The 19,004-nt window shown below is 33.1% G+C and overlaps 5 protein-coding genes across 8 annotated transcripts; 2 read left to right on the top strand and 3 right to left on the bottom strand.

The window, feature by feature from the left end:
• Positions 1–790: 790 nt before the first annotated feature.
• Positions 791–5,159, top strand: Ythdc1 (YTH domain containing 1). Of its 3 annotated transcripts, none has more exons than XM_011155890.3 (7): positions 791–1,845; positions 1,951–2,354; positions 2,852–3,068; positions 3,386–3,590; positions 3,794–4,061; positions 4,170–4,319; positions 4,642–5,159. In XM_011155890.3, the coding sequence occupies exons 2-7, from the start codon at positions 2,005–2,007 to the stop codon at positions 4,811–4,813; spliced, it is 1,362 nt and encodes a 453-aa protein (XP_011154192.1). In that variant the 5' UTR covers positions 791–1,845; positions 1,951–2,004; the 3' UTR covers positions 4,814–5,159. The 3 variants fall into 3 exon arrangements, with proteins under 3 accessions (XP_011154192.1, XP_025154613.1, XP_011154191.1); XM_011155889.3 differs by having other exon boundaries at positions 792–1,150; XM_025298828.1 differs by having other exon boundaries at positions 791–2,354.
• A 622-nt stretch (positions 5,160–5,781) lies between these two features.
• Positions 5,782–8,325, top strand: LOC105192033 (carbohydrate sulfotransferase 11). Its single transcript, XM_011155888.3, has 5 exons — positions 5,782–6,703; positions 6,859–7,058; positions 7,183–7,302; positions 7,488–7,631; positions 7,765–8,325. Exons 1-5 carry the CDS (start codon positions 6,458–6,460, stop codon positions 8,147–8,149), a joined length of 1,095 nt encoding a protein of 364 aa, XP_011154190.1. The 5' UTR covers positions 5,782–6,457; the 3' UTR covers positions 8,150–8,325.
• A 206-nt stretch (positions 8,326–8,531) lies between these two features.
• Uba2 (Ubiquitin-like activating enzyme 2) lies at positions 8,532–12,270 on the bottom strand. 2 transcript variants are annotated; one of them, XM_025298825.1, is made up of 9 exons: positions 11,971–12,269; positions 11,449–11,603; positions 11,085–11,372; positions 10,790–10,857; positions 10,423–10,641; positions 10,081–10,298; positions 9,966–10,005; positions 9,264–9,862; positions 8,534–9,056 (listed from the first exon to the last, which is right to left on the bottom strand). In XM_025298825.1, exons 1-9 carry the CDS (start codon positions 12,112–12,114, stop codon positions 8,826–8,828), a joined length of 1,962 nt encoding a protein of 653 aa, XP_025154610.1. In that variant the 5' UTR covers positions 12,115–12,269; the 3' UTR covers positions 8,534–8,825. The 2 variants fall into 2 exon arrangements, with proteins under 2 accessions (XP_025154611.1, XP_025154610.1); XM_025298826.1 differs by lacking the exon at positions 9,966–10,005 and having other exon boundaries at positions 8,532–9,056; positions 10,041–10,298; positions 11,971–12,270.
• Positions 12,271–13,340: 1,070 nt separating this feature from the next.
• On the bottom strand, positions 13,341–16,939 carry Rrp6 (exosome component Rrp6). The gene is made up of 6 exons (XM_011155884.3): positions 16,595–16,939; positions 16,141–16,386; positions 14,553–16,052; positions 13,893–14,467; positions 13,644–13,809; positions 13,341–13,570 (listed from the first exon to the last, which is right to left on the bottom strand). The coding sequence occupies exons 1-6, from the start codon at positions 16,739–16,741 to the stop codon at positions 13,517–13,519; spliced, it is 2,688 nt and encodes an 895-aa protein (XP_011154186.1). The 5' UTR covers positions 16,742–16,939; the 3' UTR covers positions 13,341–13,516.
• A 686-nt stretch (positions 16,940–17,625) lies between these two features.
• Positions 17,626–18,168, bottom strand: LOC112588534 (THAP domain-containing protein 4-like). The gene is made up of 2 exons (XM_025298838.1): positions 17,847–18,168; positions 17,626–17,784 (listed from the first exon to the last, which is right to left on the bottom strand). The coding sequence occupies exons 1-2, from the start codon at positions 17,997–17,999 to the stop codon at positions 17,746–17,748; spliced, it is 192 nt and encodes a 63-aa protein (XP_025154623.1). The 5' UTR covers positions 18,000–18,168; the 3' UTR covers positions 17,626–17,745.
• Positions 18,169–19,004: the final 836 nt, after the last annotated feature.

Genomic DNA, 19,004 nt, shown 5'->3' with positions numbered 1-19,004 from the left:
ACCATGCCGTTAAATGTAACGTCAGTTCAGATAATCATGGTTTAAACTTGATTTTGTGAAACTGGGCCTAATTGGCCGCGTTCAGTAGAACAAAGTGATCAGAGAGCGCTTAGTGATTATTGTCTGTGATTGGAGCATTCTTTTAGATTCTTCATAGACTCAGAAGTATTTACCAATCAGGAGCGAGATTCAGTGGAAAATCTAGTAATGTTGTCCAACTGTTGAGTCTGCTGAATGCGGCCAGTACTACAACCGCTCACTGAATGCTCAATGAGCTTTTACATCTGATTGGTATATATTTTTAAATCTAAAGGAATATACCAATCAAATGTAAAAGCTCATTGAGCACTCAGTGAGCGGTTGTAGTACTGGCTGCATTCAGCAGACTCAACAGTTGGACAACATTACTAGATTTTCCACTGAATCTCGCTCCTGATTGGTAAATACTTCTGAGTCTATGAAGAATCTAAAAGAATGCTCCAATCACAGACAATAATCACTAAACGCTCTCTGATCACTTTGTTCTACTGAACGCGGCCATTATGGCCCATATTCAGAACACGCTTGTAACTATGTCAGCGCGCTGTTAACCAATGAAAAGCCACGCAATATGCCTTCTGATTAGTTAACAGCGCACTAACATAGTTATAAGCATGTTCTGAATATGGGTCTATGTCCGCTACTGTTCATTACATGCCTTATTGCCAATCTTAAGAAATTAAAATTTTTAGTGCCTTTTTTACCTAATCCGTTAGAGTAGTTGGTATTCTGCTTGTTATTGATTCGAAGGTACGGTCCAGTGACCGCTATAAGTGTTTCGAAGCGTTTCTCTATCTTATTCTATCTCTTTATCTCTCGGATTCGAATGAAGGAAGAGAGAGAAATAAAAACGCTTCGAGGCATTTGTAGCGGTGACTAGACTGCACTCCGAGACACGTCACATGATGGACGCCGTAATCGTGCACAATCCGCCCGTAAATTGTTTACAGTAGTTCATTGTGTTCTTAAGTCGCGTTTTCTTAAGTCGAAATCGACACTTGTGTAAGATTAGAAACGTGCGTATTGTGCCGTGCTGTGCGCAAGATCACATCGGGCGATTTCCGAGGGTGCTTTCGGTGTGAAGTGTCAGTGAAAGGACGAAGGGTGTCACGTAAGTGTGTGCCGAGCCCTCGGGAGGACTCGTTAAAAATTTGCAAGGACTATCGTGAGAAAAAGAGCCAGAGATAAGAGAAAAAGTTTAAATGACAACGAAAAATTCAATATTTTGTGGTCTACTGCTTGTCGACGAACTTCTCTAGATAACCGAAAAACGCGACAAAAGATAAAAAGAAAAAACCAGTTAACAAAGTCCATCGACAGACTGTTAGCATCTTTAGCGAACGAAAGAAAAACATGGTCACACATGCTGTACAGGAAGTCTATCGGTTGTAACTGACCTCTGCTCTCGCAGAAGAAGTGCGTAGAGGTTAAATAAGAAGGACCCGTGGCGCATTCCACAGTCCAAAAAAGCTTCTCCGTGCTTTCAGAGACTTCATACGTGTCATTGTCGCCAGATAATCTATCAAGGACTGATCTCGTAAAGCCTGTAAAGTTTGTTATCGTGGCCAAACATCTGGCTGCACCAGATTTAGCCTGGTTCATGCCGTTGCGATGTGTCCCTGTTGATTTGTGTTAGGTGTAAGAGAAAAAGAAAGAGAGCTGAAAGCCGGCGCCAGGGCGCGTCACTTAGGAGCTTTAATTGAGAGTTCTCGGGACAGTCATGGACATTCCGCTCGACTCGGAATCCCTGAACTATCCTTGCTGTAAACTATATAGTCCCTTGCTACCGCACTGTTGTCGTAAGATGTACGAGAAATGCTATGATATGTCGTGCCTCCTGGTGCAGTATACCCGCGTAATCGCAGGCGACGCGGATAGTAACTGCCTTTTCGTATTTTTTTTGCGTTACAGGCAGATACCTGAATACCTGTATAGGACGAAAAGCGACGATCCAGGCGGCTGACTATGGGCAGCAACACAGACGGAGATAATCCGAATGTCAGCGGTGGTGAAAACGACATCGGTGACGAACTGAAGATAGGCGCGGATGAGACATACGATACTCGTAGCGAAGTCTCCTCAAGCAGCTCTAATTCTGATTCTATCTCCAGTCATCCTAGCATCAGTGCAATCTCAAGCACATCGTCTCGTGGCGACAACAAGCGCAGCAGGAAAAACAGAGGCAAACGGGCAAGATCCAGGGACACAAAGTCGTCTAGTCCAGAGCCGAAGCGAGCTAAATCTAAGGAGAGCAAGGGCACTGCCAAGAGTTACGATTACACCACCAAGTTGAATTACTTATTTAGGGATGCAAGGTTCGACGAGAATAACAATTAATTTTACTATACAGGATGTGTTTGGTAAATCATGGTACAAGTATCAATGAGACGATTCCTCCTGAGAAGTGATTTTAAAATGCAAGCCAAAAATGTTAAACTATAATTTTCAGTTTACTTTTAATTACTTTGCTTAGGAAGAAATCTTTTCATTGACCATTTGTTCCATTATTATTATGACATACTGGGTACTGTGTATAAGTAACAATTATGCTTTGTATTAATAACAAAATATACAAATATTAAATAACATTTAAATTTAGTTTTATCACTTTGTGTTAACATATGTAACATAATACATGAATCTAACAAAAGTTACTTATACTTAATAGTGATTATAATAATTTCTAATTATAATGAAGACTACATAATATTATTTATATTTCATATGATATCTAATTATAAACTTAATCATATATTTTTTTAATAATTGTTTAGATTCAGAGTAAAAATATTATCAGTCTTCCTCTTACTAGATTTTTTATCATCAAGTCCAACAACGCGGAGAATGTAACGTTGTCGAAAGCGAAAGGTGTATGGAGTACATTGCCTCAGAATGAAGCAAATCTGAACCAAGCCTACAAGGAATCGCGGAATGTGTTGCTGATATTTTCTGTGAAGGAATCTGGAAAATTTGCCGGTTTCGCGAGACTTAGTACCGAGTCGAGAAGAGACGGTGCTCCGATCTCTTGGGTGCGTGAATAAAACATTTTTTTAGAATTGAAGGAATTTTACTAAATTATTTTATTAAAATTCTATTATTCTGTTATTTCTATTAATTATTAGAGTTGTATTGAGTATTCTTACACATTTATTCTTTATTTTCTATGGGAAAATGAAGAAAAACTTTGTTATTTTTATCAAAATTTTACATAAACTTCTATGTTATTAATGTTATAAGAATAAGGACTATGCGAGCCGTAATTCAAGTATAGGTGCGTAATATTATGTATTTTTCACATATTTTGTACTACATAAATGAGGAGAAAATATGATTGAATATATTTCAGGTTTTGCCCCCTGGTTTATCAGCAAAGGTCCTCGGCGGTGTATTTAAAGTTGACTGGATCTGCAGAAAAGAATTACCGTTTACAGCTACGTTGCACTTATACAATCCGTGGAATGATGGCAAACAAGTCAAGATCGGTCGAGATGGTCAAGAAATAGAACCCAGAGTCGCTGAAGAATTATGTAGATTATTTCCGGAAGACGAAGGTAGCTGGATTTTACACACACACACACATCACAAGATTTTAAAATTAAAATCCTAAAAGTTTAGTGTAAAATTTTGTTCTTATTATTTAAAAATTGAATTGTCTAGTGAAATATTCATGATTTCTCTGTAATTCTTATTTCTTAGGAATTAAAAATAATAAGATAAGTAAACGTTAAAAATGTCGATTGGTAAAATTTTACAGGAATTGAAATGACACCTATCCTGCGAAAGTCCAAAGAAGCAGGTAAACACGTGACAAAGTCATCGCGTTATCGTGATAACAAGCCTATAAACAATTCGAGATTTCTACGAAGAGGCGGCCGAGGACGTCGATTATTTTTGACTTCGAGATCGCGTTTGGCCTCGCTAGCTAGAAGTTCTCATGGGGTGACAAGTGATCATAGAAGTTCTAGGGATCATCCTCATCGGTACACGCCATGGTTCAGTCGAGGAGATTCTCCTTACACAAAGTATGATTTTGATTTAATCATGGATATAAAGAAAAAATACTAGATCAATCATACATTCCCTAACTTCCGATTTCTTCAGTTGACTCCAATTTGTAATAAATTTTTCAGAGGTTACGGAAGTGGACTAGGTGTCGCCGCAGTTGCAGAGGCTTACGTAGCAGATTATATGCGTACTATGCAACATCAGTTACCTCCGTTACCTCCGTATGGCGCTCCACATCCATATGATACCCTGCCACCACCTCCTCCGCCACCAAGGTATGAATATTTATTAATTATTTGATGCAATGTTTTTATTGTAAATCAATTGTATTAAATTTATTCTAAATGAAGTAATCGTATACATAGGCCCATATTCTGAACTCTCATCAGTAAAAGTGATTCTAAAAGTGGCTTACAACTTATAAGTTACTTTTATAGTCGCTTCTAACGATAAAAAAAAGCAGAATATGAGCCTTAGCGTATGAAGTAAGAAAAAAGAAGAAATTAACTTATTTGAAAATTTGTTCTTATACGTGTTATGATATATTAAATTATACATTATTTCTATTCAAATAAAACGGAAATGTCTTTCTTTCAGATATTACGATGGCTTGCCACTGCCTCCGGATTATAGTGCAACCGCATCAGCGTTGGATAAGCGCTACGAGAGGAGTGTCGATGAATTTCTGTGGAGAACAGCTAGCCATCATCAGCATAGTGATCATCGTTCATCACGCGATCATCATCACAGATACAGAGATCGCAGATAAAACTCTAATCTATAATGTTCTTTTATTAATTCGCCGATTCCCAGATCGCTCTTGGTTATTAACGTTAAATCGACGATAAAATAATTTGTTGTTCGTTAATTGAAATTAAATTTTGGAAAATTTTAAGTTCATCACTGAAATAAGAAAACCAAACCTAAAGTAAAATAAAACTATTCATAATGTGTGTGACTATAAAATATATATTTTATTTGATATGAATCAATTAAAATTGTAGATTAAAGCAAAATGTATTTAAACATGATTGAATTGATATTTCTATTTAAATATTTTTAATCACAAATATCTCCCATGTGTGTGAATATGTACATATGTATACACACACACACGCACATATATATATATATTTTTAGGAATTAAATGAAATATTATTTCAATTAAAGGTATAACTTAGATTTAAGTTGAATTAAATGGAAATATTTAGCTAAAAAATTATATTATAGGATGAAAAATTTATTTAAATTACTTTATCCTCTCTGACAAACATTCATTTCAACTGTAATAAAATGTTGGCATAGAGATATAAAATTTCTTAAGAATAAGTAAATATTCATCTATGTGAAACTGGGAATCGACGAATTTAATTATGTACCTATTCTTATGAGGACAATTATATTCATTACATAATAGCGTTTAGTCGTCATTTAATCATTGAACCGCAATTTCAAATGCATTCTCTCTGTTGTAAAGTAATATAAACTATATTAAGTAAGTTTTATACCATTAAGCATTGAAATTCACCTTTTTATGCGTGAATTTCTAATATTGCATAGGATCAAATGAAATGCAATAATATCGAAACATCTTATTAAGATAAAGGAAAATACCGATCTATCTGGTATAAAGGATATTTCTCCCTTTTTTTACGATTTTTCGATTTTTACGATTTTTTTGAATATTTTGTATATTATACTTTGACTTTTTTTTTTTTTTTTTTTTTTTTTTTTTTTTTTTTATAAAAATGCTTGACAAATCCAGAATAATTCAATTTTGCAAAGTTAAATGTTCAATAAATTAAGCAATTGTAGAACAATGTTCCTTTATTTTCAATTATATTTTATATGTCTATTTTAACGTGCATTTCCTTTAATTCCATTAATATGCCTACATCTAATCTTTAACATTCAGAAATAATTTGAGGAAAAACAGCAAGGATTGAGAAAAAATAGCCAACAATTCTCTAAAATACACATTTTAAGTATTTTCTATATCCGAGTATTATTTTAGAGAAATAAATCTTTAATAGATACGAAAACCGGAAATCACAGAAAGATAAAAGTTATCGTTCATGTCCACACTACTAGAAATCTCGAAAATGGATGCGCTTGTCCTGACAAACAGCACAGATGCCGAAGGGCTCCAACATATCACGTGTTATTTTGACGCGTTAAAATGTAATTGTTGAAAAAATATAAAGAATATTCCGCCAATTGCGTTGTGTACATTAGTATTGTCAAGATAAGATATACAGAAGAGCTACTCGCGGATATTTATGCTCAAAATAATTACTTTCTTACACAAGTCAGAGTGGATTTCTTGAATAAAATATATTTGTAATATTTGTTTTGGCTTCCGACTAGAGTATTGTGTGCATGCGACTGCAATTAATGCTTAATTTTACTAATTATGCTCGTCAAAGTGCAATTAATGAAGAGTGTTCTGTGTGTTGCGTTGTATTTTATTATATATGTTGTTTTTATCAAAGTACGTAAAAATTTTAACTCGAAGGAAATAACAGATATAATGAAGACCAGATATAAGCCAGTAACGTCCCAGTCTTCATTTACAAATAAGATAAATAAGAAGAATGTCGAGTTAGAAATCGACATGTTACGAATAGATGAGCTGAAGGGTGAAGCCATCGATTTGGAGGTATATTTGAAAGTTTCATGTAAAGATGTATATTTATAGATATAATTATCATTCATACACATATACATATAAAGTGTGCAAAGAAACATAAAATATACAAAACTAGACATTTAAAATTGTTGATATTATCAGAATAATATTACTTTTGTTAATAGGAAAACGCGGCTCTACTTCAACAGGTATCAGACACGTGCGCAAGATACAATATAAAGAAGATATCTCTCGTTAAAAGGCATTTTTTACATAACGATAAACACAAGTCGTTATATTGTTGGATCCGTAAAGTTGCATCTACCAGTTTCACAAAGTTATTCTCCGACATGAGTAATCGTCAAGTCAGCCATAATTTTTACAAGTAGTTAATAGATTTTTAAATGGTTAATAGATGTTATATAATTACATGTACATAACGTAAAAGATGATATATAATATCAAATTAATATATAAAATAAGGCAAATAAAATGTGTTTAATTTGCAGAGAAGTGGACTTGTTGTCGCCAAAAACTCTTGAAAGTCTACAGCATTATGTTAACGATAGCACTGTCTTCAAACTGCTCATTGTCCGACATCCATTTCAACGACTAGTCTCATCTTATAGGTGATTAATTTCATCGTTTTGCGAAAGGCATAATTAACATACCTTGAATATAGAACAAAATTACTTTGTAACTTGGAAAAAAGAACCAAAACCAATCCTATAAATATTTTCAAATTATGCAGTATGACATTGGTTACTCCTACATCAGAATTAACGCAAAGTAATGACTCAAATTTATTCCGTAGAGACCGTATCGAGGATAACAGTAAATATACCGCACAATCCTGGCTTCACGCTCATTCGATTCTTTATCATTCGAGACCAAAATTATTTCATGCCAAATCGTCGAATACCAACATTCTAGAAAGGATATTCCTGCCGGATAAAAGGTATACAGAAAGTTCAAAGATTCTTGATGCAGATCTAATCCAATTATATAATCTAATTATTCACGCATACATACATATATATATATATATATATACTTAATTAGATATGTTATATTTATCTATATTTCTGCAGATTAAAGATAATCCCTAGTTTTCGCGAGTTCCTGGAGTGGTTGCTGAAACAACCACCAGAACATGATGATGTTCACTGGGTTCAATATCACACTCATTGCGCAGTCTGTAATGTACATTACAATTTCATTCTGAAATTAGACCATTACACCTTGGGACAGATCAATTACATTTTGTCAAAGCTGAAATTGGACAGAAATAAGATCTACTTGCCGATGTTGCAACGCACTCATAATGGGCTCACTGATTTTAAAATGGCGTGCAAGTACTTTCGCAATCTGACCACCGACATGGTAATGCAATTGTATGAGAGATATAAGATAGACTTTGATATGTATAAGTACAAGCCGGACGATTATTGGCATTGTGCTAAGAGAAAGAATTAAGTCAAATGAGACAAGGTAAATAATAATATTTAGGTCATATTTTGATGAGAGTATTTTTAAAGGAAAGGCACATAAAATGTTGTTCTTAATGGAAATTATAAATTACGACAGTCATTTCAATCAATATTTTTAATGTAAAAAGGTCGATCGATTTTTTACATAATCACGATGATATTAATAGCAATGATAATATAATGACACATATATTTTATGATATACAAAATTAAATTAATTATTACATTAGACATATGTTTTATCAATAGAAAAAAAGGAACAAAAATTCTTCACTCTTAAGATATCTGCAGTTTGTATTCTCATTTATCATCCTGGAATAAGCTTTAAACTAATTTTTTCTTTATTATTCTTTATCTTAGACTTAAAGATCACTAATCTTCCTCTCATTCTCTGGTTTATGCAGAGTTATGTATTTTTATTTTTTTTAATCCCCAAAGCTTTCCAATTTAAAATCTTTCGTTCTTTGTCCTATACTTAATTATATCTATCATGTGCAGGACATCCGCTTTGTATATATCTCTTTTTTTTATCTTGATCTTATTTTATTTTTATACATTTTTGTGATCTCTTTCTGTTTTTTTATTCTTTATGCTTGCACTTTGAATTTGTCCTTGGATTTACTGTTCTTTATTAGTGAAAGTAGATTTACTTATTCTCAAAATTAATCATTCTTATCATCATATACTATCAAACAATCTAGATCTTCGGAAGACTTCATTTTCTTCGGAATTGATTGTTTCAATTCGGATGAAATTCGGTGCACATCATTACTCTCGATAATGCAAATATCATCATCATCCGCATTATTGATTTCTACCTTACGTTTTTTGGGCACCACTTCATCTTCAGTTGCATCATTTTTGCGTTTCTTCGTATCTGATACTTCGATTGCCTGCAAAAGGTTTTTTTTATTAATCTCTCATGACTTTTTGAAAATAAAGACTGATTATATTTATGGAAAAGTTGTTCCTTATTGTGATTGGAAACAAATTTAAATAAATCTAATTTAAATGAAATAATCACATATATCTGATCTTCCTAAATAAACACATAGCAATCTAGATGAAATAACAATATTTTGCAAAGTAGTCATTCTTACCTGGCCATTGGAGGGTTTCTCTATCTCTATATCTTTTTCTTCCTTTTCTTGAACTTTCGGCTCAAGTGCATTCTTATCAGAGAGTATCAAAAATGGTGGACTATCATCTTTTAGACCGGGTCTTTCTCTATGTACAATAAAAACAGTCAACGAATAATTCTGTTGAAAGTCATCAACCTTAAGAATCGTCCCATCTTTAATGCCCAACTCTTCTAATCTCTTGTCATTATTCCCTTCCGTTTCACCTTCTTCGCTGCTAATAACGACAGCACCAGTACCGTCAATCATGACATCTGGGGCGATCATATTGAGTCGATTTTTCAGTACCAGCTCTTCTAATTCTTTAATAATCATAGTGGAAGTATCAACTGCTAATATGGCCTGCGGAGTAGGCGCACAAACATAGCACTGAGGGTTAGGTGGATTTACTGCTTTTTCTGGCACTAGTAACTGGTTACGATGATTCATTTTCAAGCGCAGATAGACAGATCTGCAGGCTCGCAAATTGTTCTCCAAAACTCGAAATGCATGAAGGACCACTAGGCCCGCAATTATAGCATTAGTAGTAGCAATCGCTGGTATTATATTTCCCGCCATTGCTAAAAAGAAAAATAGAAAGCAAAATAAATGAAGATTAAATATTTAGTGAGAGAAAATTAGAAATGTGACCATTAAATAAATAAACTTATTGTTGTTACTAACATTTGATGTCAAATCTAGTTTTCTGAGCAATTCCGAAAATGTGACCATTAAATAAATAAACTTATTGTTACTAACATTTGATGTCAAATCTAGTTTTCTGAGCAATTCCGAAAATGTGCGCACGAATGTTGGCACACGCTGCGACGAAATCCATGGCGTATTGATCATCTTTATCCCAAATAAGATGATTATTAGGCGAAGTTTCTTGAGAAGCCTTTAATGCTTGACTCAGATTTTTCACTGATTCTGCAAAAATTGTGCCACATCTAGAAACACTCCAGCGTTGTTGATCTTTCAAGCCTGGCTGGGTAATGTCTTTGCTACAACCAGCAACTATAAAACAGAGAACACTATCAATAACTCGATAAGATAAAAAAGAATAAGATTGGGATTTGAGAAAGATTAAGAATATGAAATATAAGGATATGTATAGGCATTCTGTGAAAAGGTAACAAACCTCCATCTGGTAATTCTTTCCAATTCAATGGCATCGGTGGTCTACGCTTTTTCCATAAATTATCCATGCTTAGTAAATATTTTATATCATCATGAAATAATTTTGTAAATAGTTTCTCTGGATCGTAATTGCAAGACTGGGCCCAAACTCTTGTAGAAACTCTATCTATGTTGCCCTTATCATTTGATTCTGCCTGTAAAGCTACTTCACCTGCTGTATCTATAATTATCAAAATAATTTTCTCATTTAATTGCACTTATTTTAGACAAATTTTTCATAACAAATGTATAAATGTAAAATAAAATAAAATAAAAAGTCAATATATCAATTCAAAATTGATATTAGAATTTGAAATAATTTATACTACCAGTAGCTTCAGGATCTGCTGTATCTGGAGAAACGTCTTCATCAGGATCTTCTTCTCCAAATAATTGACTGTAATATATATTAACTATGAAATAGTTTGAAAATAGTTATATAAAATCAATTTTTTTCTCATTTTATTTAACATTGATATTAAAAGAGTAAAATCAAAACTAAAGATAAAATAAACCATGTGGCAATTTTAAAAAAAGAAATAAAATGAAATTTAAAATGTAAAAATGTGAAATCAAATGCTACTACAGATCGTGTAGTTGCTACAGATCATTTATGTTGCTTACTTGAAAAGATGCTTAGCCCATACTATGCAGTGAATGGGTTCACTGGGTGTATTGCGAATAGTACAACCAGGATAGGTTTTTTGTGCAGCTTTAGGTGTGCATTCATAACATTGACTTAGGCCTTTCTTGATAAGTTCAACTTGGCCTTCGTAACCTGCAGTACCAGATTCAATCAATGGTATGTCTGCTGCTAAGCACATTCTGTTTACATGATTCCTGGCTGCTCTGTTGTCAAGAGCATTCAAAACCACTGTGAATTTCTTAAAAAAGGATAAGCCAAAATCTGGTCTGCAAATATTTAGAATGTTGAATAAATATGATATCTCATTGATTTATAACATGATAAAAGTAAAGATAAACTTACGATGTAATACTGTCATGATAGTAAATAACTTTAGCATCTGAATTGAATGTCAGTGCTGTTTCACATGCTACACTAGCTTTTGACTTTCCCACATGTTTCTTTTGGAAAAGAAATTGCCTGTTCAAGTTGCTCACATCAATTGTGTCTAAATCAATCTAAAACAAAGAGATTAAATTTAATAGAAAAATGAATTTTAAAAAATTAATAAAATAAAAGTGAGACAAGGTATCTCATAAATTAATTAATGATGAATATTATAAATTAGTTATATCATGATAAGTAGAGGCTATAGAGTATAAATTCTTTTATAAAGAAGCCAACTTCAACCAATAAATTTCTGAATAACAGAACTTAATATGTGCAAACAACTGAATTTTAATATCGCCCTTATTTTATTTGCAGCAATAAACAAATATTTATTATTTGTGTAACAATAAAAAAGCTAAAGTATCTTAACAGACACAAATTGTAAAGTGAGGTTAGTTGTTATAATGCTGATTGTTGTAATAATTGTAGACTTACGATTTCGATATCGGCAAATCCAGACATTACGAGATTTTTTAAGATTTCGCAGCCGATGCCGCCGGCACCCACAACAAGTACTTTACTGCGTAAAATTGCATCACGCAATTCTTCACGAAACATTCCGTTAACAGCGGCGGCCATCTTGCCAAATGAATTATTTTCTTCTTCTTCTTCGTATCAATAGTTAGTTGTTGTTTGCTCTTCCTTTAACACGTCACAAAAGCAACTTACTCTCACAGTTCGAGGCTACCGGCATCCACCGACATTAATTTTAAATTTAAAGTGTTACAAATCAACAGTGACTGCGTTCCGATATTCACTGCCAGCACTGAAAATCTATAGTATACGTGACACAAACTGTGTATTTTCAGTACTGGCAGTGAATTTCGGAACGCAGCCATAATATCAGACGCATTTTTAAGCCCATATCAGACTACGGATTGGAATTGAGTATTGGATTGAATTTAACCAATCAGGGCTAAGTTTACTATATTTGAGATTATTTTCTTTATTCCAATTGGTCAAATTTCAATTCAATCTCAATTCTAATCCATAGTCTGATACGGGCTTTAATATTAGTTTATTTTGCGTATGCACGTCATCGGCAAGATAACGTGCCATCGTAATTACGAGTTTCTATGTGCAAAGGACTTTATCCAACTTTGACTGAGACTTCCTGATTTGAGTGTCGTCTAAATATGATTTAAGTCTTGACTAAATGTAGTTTGAATCTTAGCTAATATTAGTTTAGATAGTTTAATTCTTGATTAAATAAGAGATAAAATGTTTGCGACAGAGATGAATTGCATTGTCTTGTTACTATTTTTATTTAAAATTATGTTAATTAATAAATAAACTGTATATATGAATATATACAGTTATAGGAATTTTTGAAGATTAATTTTTATAAGTTCCATAATTAATAATTACCGTATAAAGGCATATAACTATATTTACAAATAATTTTTACAGATATACGGTCTGTACATTATTAAAAAAAAAATATAATAGCAGAATGCGAATATACGAAGACTCGTTACAAAACAAAATTATAGAGAGAGAGAGAGAGAAAGAGAAGGAGAGAGAAGGGAGGAGAAAGAGAGAGAGTTTATGTTTCAGAGACCAGAGTTGATAAATATTTTTATAACATAACTTTTGATTCATTCCCATAGTCTGAAATTAATGTAATCGATTTCATTAGACAATTAAATATTTAACATTATATTAATACAAAATATAATATCAGCAGTCTATAAAACATAATCGTACTAATGATACTTTTATCTATGATATAATCGTAATATATCTTTTTTGGGCAGTTACATGCAACAAAATAGTGAAAAAGAAATCTCAACACGTTGCAGATAGTACCTGGAAAATATTTAATCTTTAGCTCTGGATATTTACAAACTCTGATTCTCCAAAACATTTTAAAAAATACGATAAAATTAACTTGTCAGTGGCACATTCCAATCAGTACTGAATTAACGGAAACACTATGACTTTTTCGAAAATAACATTATGATAAACCAGGATTATTGTGTTATATGTTCAATTTGAACTGCTTCTTCATGTTTTGATGTTTTATTTTCTTTTGCTGAAACAATAACAAATTTACACATGAGAATTATACTTTATATATCAATATCGATAAAATTTTATCTATTTACCTTTGGTTGCTGAAACTGTGTTTGTGTAATATTATTCTGCATACTGCCACCTTGAAAGCTACTAAAGTCAACCTCCTTGTAATTGAATTTTTGTGATGGTAACATACCCTGTTCCTTTAATAACTTTTTATTCGCTTTCTTTTCAGCTTTTTTTTTTGCTTTGGAACTATTGTATAAAAATTAACAGCATTATAATCAACTCTTATATATCACGTGTGTTGTTACTTTTTTAAATTGTACAATTCTTACCTTATCGAATTACTCGGGACATTTGTAACACCTCGAAATTGCGCGAAATTCTCCTGTACTTTTCGCTCTTCGATTGTACGTTGCATTTCCCGCTTTGCTTTTTTAGATATGTGTATGATTCTAGTATCCAAAGATGGCATAGGTGTACAAAAGTTATCATTTTGCTTTTGACTCGTATTTTCCCTTGTAATGTCGGATTCTCTCTTTCTTTTCTTACCGTGCATCTCACCTAATATTACCATCGATTTTTTCTTCTTGTTTTTCTTATTTTTCTTAGATGTATTTTGAACTCCACTCTGAACTCCACCTTGAATTTCACCCTGAACTTCATCCTGAACTTCGCTTGATGAGTGAGATACGTGCTTAAAATGTTCGTATACTCTACTTTTACTTTCGTCAATCTCGGTTTGTTTCAAGTTCTTTTTTGTAACTGTTTCATTTAGACGTTTCGCTTCTTCTTCTTTCTGTCTTTCTCGCTCCTTCGCTTCTAACTCAACTATCATTGGTATTACGCATTTATATCTCTGGAAGGGACTCATGAATTTGGGTTTCTTGACAGTTTCTACTTCTTCATCCTGAAATAAGAACTTCATCACTGAGAAAAAAAATAACAATTACATCATTGGATTATTTTATCTATAACTGATACTATGATCTTACTTCTGACGTGTCAAATACTGTCACAGCATGTTTTACTGCGATTTTCGTGTTTAACGCAAGCTGCGCCGAGTCAATCTTATCTAAAAGACACGGTAAGTCTGCCCTCGTTTCAGTGTCTTTTGGTATATCGTGTGATAAATGTATCCAGACGTCCGAATCTACTATTTGAGTTCGTTGCGTCAGCCTTTGCCGGAAATCCTCTTGTGGAATAGTCTTCACAAGTGGCTGCTCCCTAGCTTTTAGTACTATCTTGTGCAACATTAATAGATTCTTTCGCACAAGCGGCGGTATAGGATTGCAACACGCCAAAATACCTTGCATCTCACGCGGCAGTGTCTCCGCTATATTGAGCAACATGTGATTCGGTAATACGTAATTGATACTATCGTCCTCCTCTCTCGCAGTGAGGTCTCTCCATTTGTGTAACTCTTTGAACGCATACAATTGCTTGTTATTGAACATCTTCTGGCTCTTCCTGTACGTGTTCATACAACTCTCCTCCGTCCAAATTGGTTTAACGTACGTTCGTTTACAGATGTCTGTGGACATATCGTATACAGCTTTCAGGATGTTACTCTGTCCATTAGCCAACTCAATCAGTTCATTCTTCAACATATCCTTTATATGAAGCAGATAATGGGTATCTTCTCTTGCATATTTCATCAATTCTTCCGGTAATGGTCGTATACGCCAATCGGCCAACTGAAAGTGCTTGTTAGGATTTATATTACAATATTTCTTCAGCAGGAAAGCTAAACTGAGATAAGGAAAGTTCAGTTGTTTTGCTGCTTGATGAGTGTCAAACATGTTTACTACATATAGTGACAGATCTCTCTGAAGCCATTGAATGTCAAAGTCAGCACCATGAAACACTTTCAAGATTGTAGGCTTGGTGAAGATTTCATTGAGTTGATGCAATTCTGATCGCAGGATTAAAGTATCAATCAAATAATCAGTATCCACTGTTGATATTTGCATCAAGCAAGTTACGCCTTGAAATGATCTGTAAGAATGATGTTCCAAGTCCACAGCTATTTCATTATAACGCTTCAAATCATCCAAAATAATCTTGATGTCAGATGGTGTACTGATATATATAAATTGTGTATTGTCCAAAGATTTGTATTTCACTGGTATACTTTTTTTCAACTGACATTCTGGCATCTCAAATTTATTCAGCTCAAATCCATAAGGATGACTGAAGATCTCACCATTCTCTCCTTCTTCTAAGTAGAGAGCAAGTGGTTTCAAAGAGTTTGGTTTTTCTTTAATCCGTGGCATCCAAGGTTTAAAGCTATTGTTAATTTTGTCTTTGAACATTAATTGTGGTTTTCTTACATTTTTTCCACCCAGCAAACGTATACTTTGAGAATTATCTGAAATGTTACTGTCCTTCTTTATATTCCAACTGCCATTTACAGTTGGTTTCTGTACTTTTGACACAAGTAATTGTACCTCTGGATTCTGTAGAATACCACTTTCTTCATCCATCCATACATTCTGTAATGTACAATAATATTAATTAAAAAATTAAATATACACAAGGAAATCAGTTTAATACTGATATAAATAAAACTGAATTACTTACTGCTTGATCAAGTAGTAAATCATTGGTCTCCATCAAGAAATCAAACTTTTCTTCGATATCTCGATGTTTAATATTGTGGGAGCCACCTGCTAATTTCATGATGGTCTGCATTGTAGTCATTATTCTTTTTACATCATTGTCCTTAGTATTTTTGAAACTTGGGAAGAATGCATAATAGTTGTAATTTTCTCCAGTAGGCAGATTATTAGCTGCCTTAATTCCAGCTTTTATTGCATCATGTGCTTCCTAAAATATTTTGTATTTAACTGTGCCTTAATGAAAGATTATATTTTAAGCATTCTTTTAATAAATTTCTTAATAACTTAAAACTATAAATTATATATACATATATACATATATATATATATAATTTATATAAACTACATATATACACATATGTATATAGTTTTAAATAACTTATAAATATTTATTATTAATATGCGAGTGAATATACTTGAAGATATTCATCAAATGTGTCAAATCCAGTTATAAGTCTTGATGGTAGTGGTGGTGATACATTGTCTTCTGTTTCTTCAATATTGTCTTCTCGTGAAGCATTTGACTTGTTATTACAATTTTCGATAGATTCCATTTTTGTCATGAAAATTGCAGAATTCCACGAAAAATGTGTTCCGTTTTGAATGTTTAATATTTTAAAACATGTTTAATAAATGTTACTTGTTAGGTTAACAAGCTCTATTTCTTCCTCTTTTATCTCTTGGCTTCGGTAGATCTCAATAATTTCGATGTGTATCATTTATTGAATGCATTCAGTACTACAACCGCTCACTGAGCGCTCAATGAGCTTTTACATTTGATTATATTCTTATAGATTTAAAAATATACACCAATCAGATGCAAGAGCTCACTTAGCGCTCAGTGAGCGGTTGTAGTACTGAATGCACCCATTCTGGCTAGAGTCCCTATAGTAAGAGTCTGGCCAATGTGGTCCAATTTTTGATTGGCTGGATACGAAATGGTGCCACCAATTAGTGATAGCAAAGTATGCGGGATATTTGAATAGCAGTAACAGGAAAAGGAAAATTAAAATACATTTTTGCAATTTTTTTATTATTAAATTTTGATATTACATAAAGTTAAAAAAATATTATATATGTAATAACATGATTATTAAATTTTATCTAATAACGGAATGCATAGCCATGGTTTTACTATTAAAAACAGGTTTTTCTAATTTTCCAGTGTAACAACTTTTTCTTATTTTTAAATTAAAATTAATGAAACGAATTTTAATTTTGTGGGATAAATTGTGACATGTTTTTAATGTAGCACATTCAATATCTTTCACTTTTTCAATAAGGAAATTAACAATGTTATAATTGCTTTGCTTAATATAAGACAAATAATGTACAATTACATAATTCATTTCTAAGAAATAATTAAACGTCGTATCGTTAACAAAAAATAATGTTTTTACGCGATAACATTTTAATAATAATATTTATTAATAATAATTTAATTATTTTCATCGTTGTTTTTATTATATTTTAACTTCTTTATTTTTCCATCAAAAGATTCCGGCATTACTTTTATATGAGGAAAACTTGTTGGCACTGCTTGTGCTTTTAATTTTTTGGAACCATCCTATCGCGGTTTTTCCCACATTTCTTTAGTAAAATGAACCTACAAATACAATTAGATGAGAAACATGTTTTGTTTATTATTTGATATAATTACATGCTTACCTCACAAATTGCTGAATATTGTTTCGGTTTCCAGTTTTCTCTTCCAATTTGTTTCAACCATATAATTTTTTGTTTTTTACTTATTGGAAAACGTTTCATATAGAAGCCATTTTCGCTTCCATTTCTGCATCCCGGTATGCAACAACTAGTCATTTTTTAAATATTTTTATAAATATTTTTATATATAGTCCTCTTATTGTGTTGGAAGTTTTTTCCAAGATGAAATGATGTTATGTTATCACTTGCATGTGCACGCGTAAAAACCGAGATTACAGTAGGTGCAGTACAGGTGTAGTAGCCATTTTGTATCCAACTAGAACATTGGCCAGACTCTTACTATAGGGATTCTAAAACCAGCGGCACACAGTGTTTGTTTTCGTGCTGGATTGCTTGCTGGATGGAAATACTGTGTTCTGATTGGTCAATTTCCGAAGATGGATGGAAATGCACCAATCAGAACGCAGTATTTTTATCCAGCAAGCAATCCAGCACGAAACAAGCACCGTGTGCCGTTGGCTTTATTCTGGCTGCGTTCCGATATTCACTGCCAGCATTAAAATTCTATAGTATACGTGACACAAACTATGTATTTTCAGTACTGGCAGTGAATTTCGGAACACAGCCTCTGAGTGCATGATTGCATTCAGAAAACAAAGCGCTCAGTAAAGGTCATTCTACAATGAGGTTGTAATAGTATGCAATAGGCAAATTGACCAATCACAGTCGATTATTCTTCGATCGTAAGGAGAACAATCGATCGTGATTGGTCAATTTGCCTACTGCATACTACTACACCTCATTGTAGAATGACCTTTACGTGAGCGATTAGTAACTATTGGTCTTTGGTAGACCCTTAAGGCCCATCTACAATGGCTACAAGAATAAGGTTGGAAGCGTAAGCAGACCAATCATAATCGATTATTCTTATAATAATCGATTGTGGTTGGTCTATTTCTTAAGCCAACGGCACACGGTGCTTGTTTTCGTGCTGGATTGCTTGCTGGATGAAAATATTGCGTTGTGATTGGTACATTTCCGAAGATGGATGGAAATACACCAATCAGAACGCAGTATTTTCATCCAGCAAGCAATCCAGCACGAAAAGAACAAGCACCGTGTGCCGCTGGCTTTATTCTTGCAGCCAATGGGTGCATTCAG

Source organism: Harpegnathos saltator, unplaced genomic scaffold (assembly GCF_003227715.2).
Source record: "Harpegnathos saltator strain DR-91 unplaced genomic scaffold, Hsal_v8.6 scaffold240, whole genome shotgun sequence".
In the NCBI taxonomy this organism is placed as follows: Eukaryota; Metazoa; Arthropoda; class Insecta; order Hymenoptera; family Formicidae; genus Harpegnathos; species Harpegnathos saltator.
The sequence above is the reverse complement of the archived record's forward strand: the minus strand, read 5'-3'. Positions and strand labels throughout refer to the sequence as shown.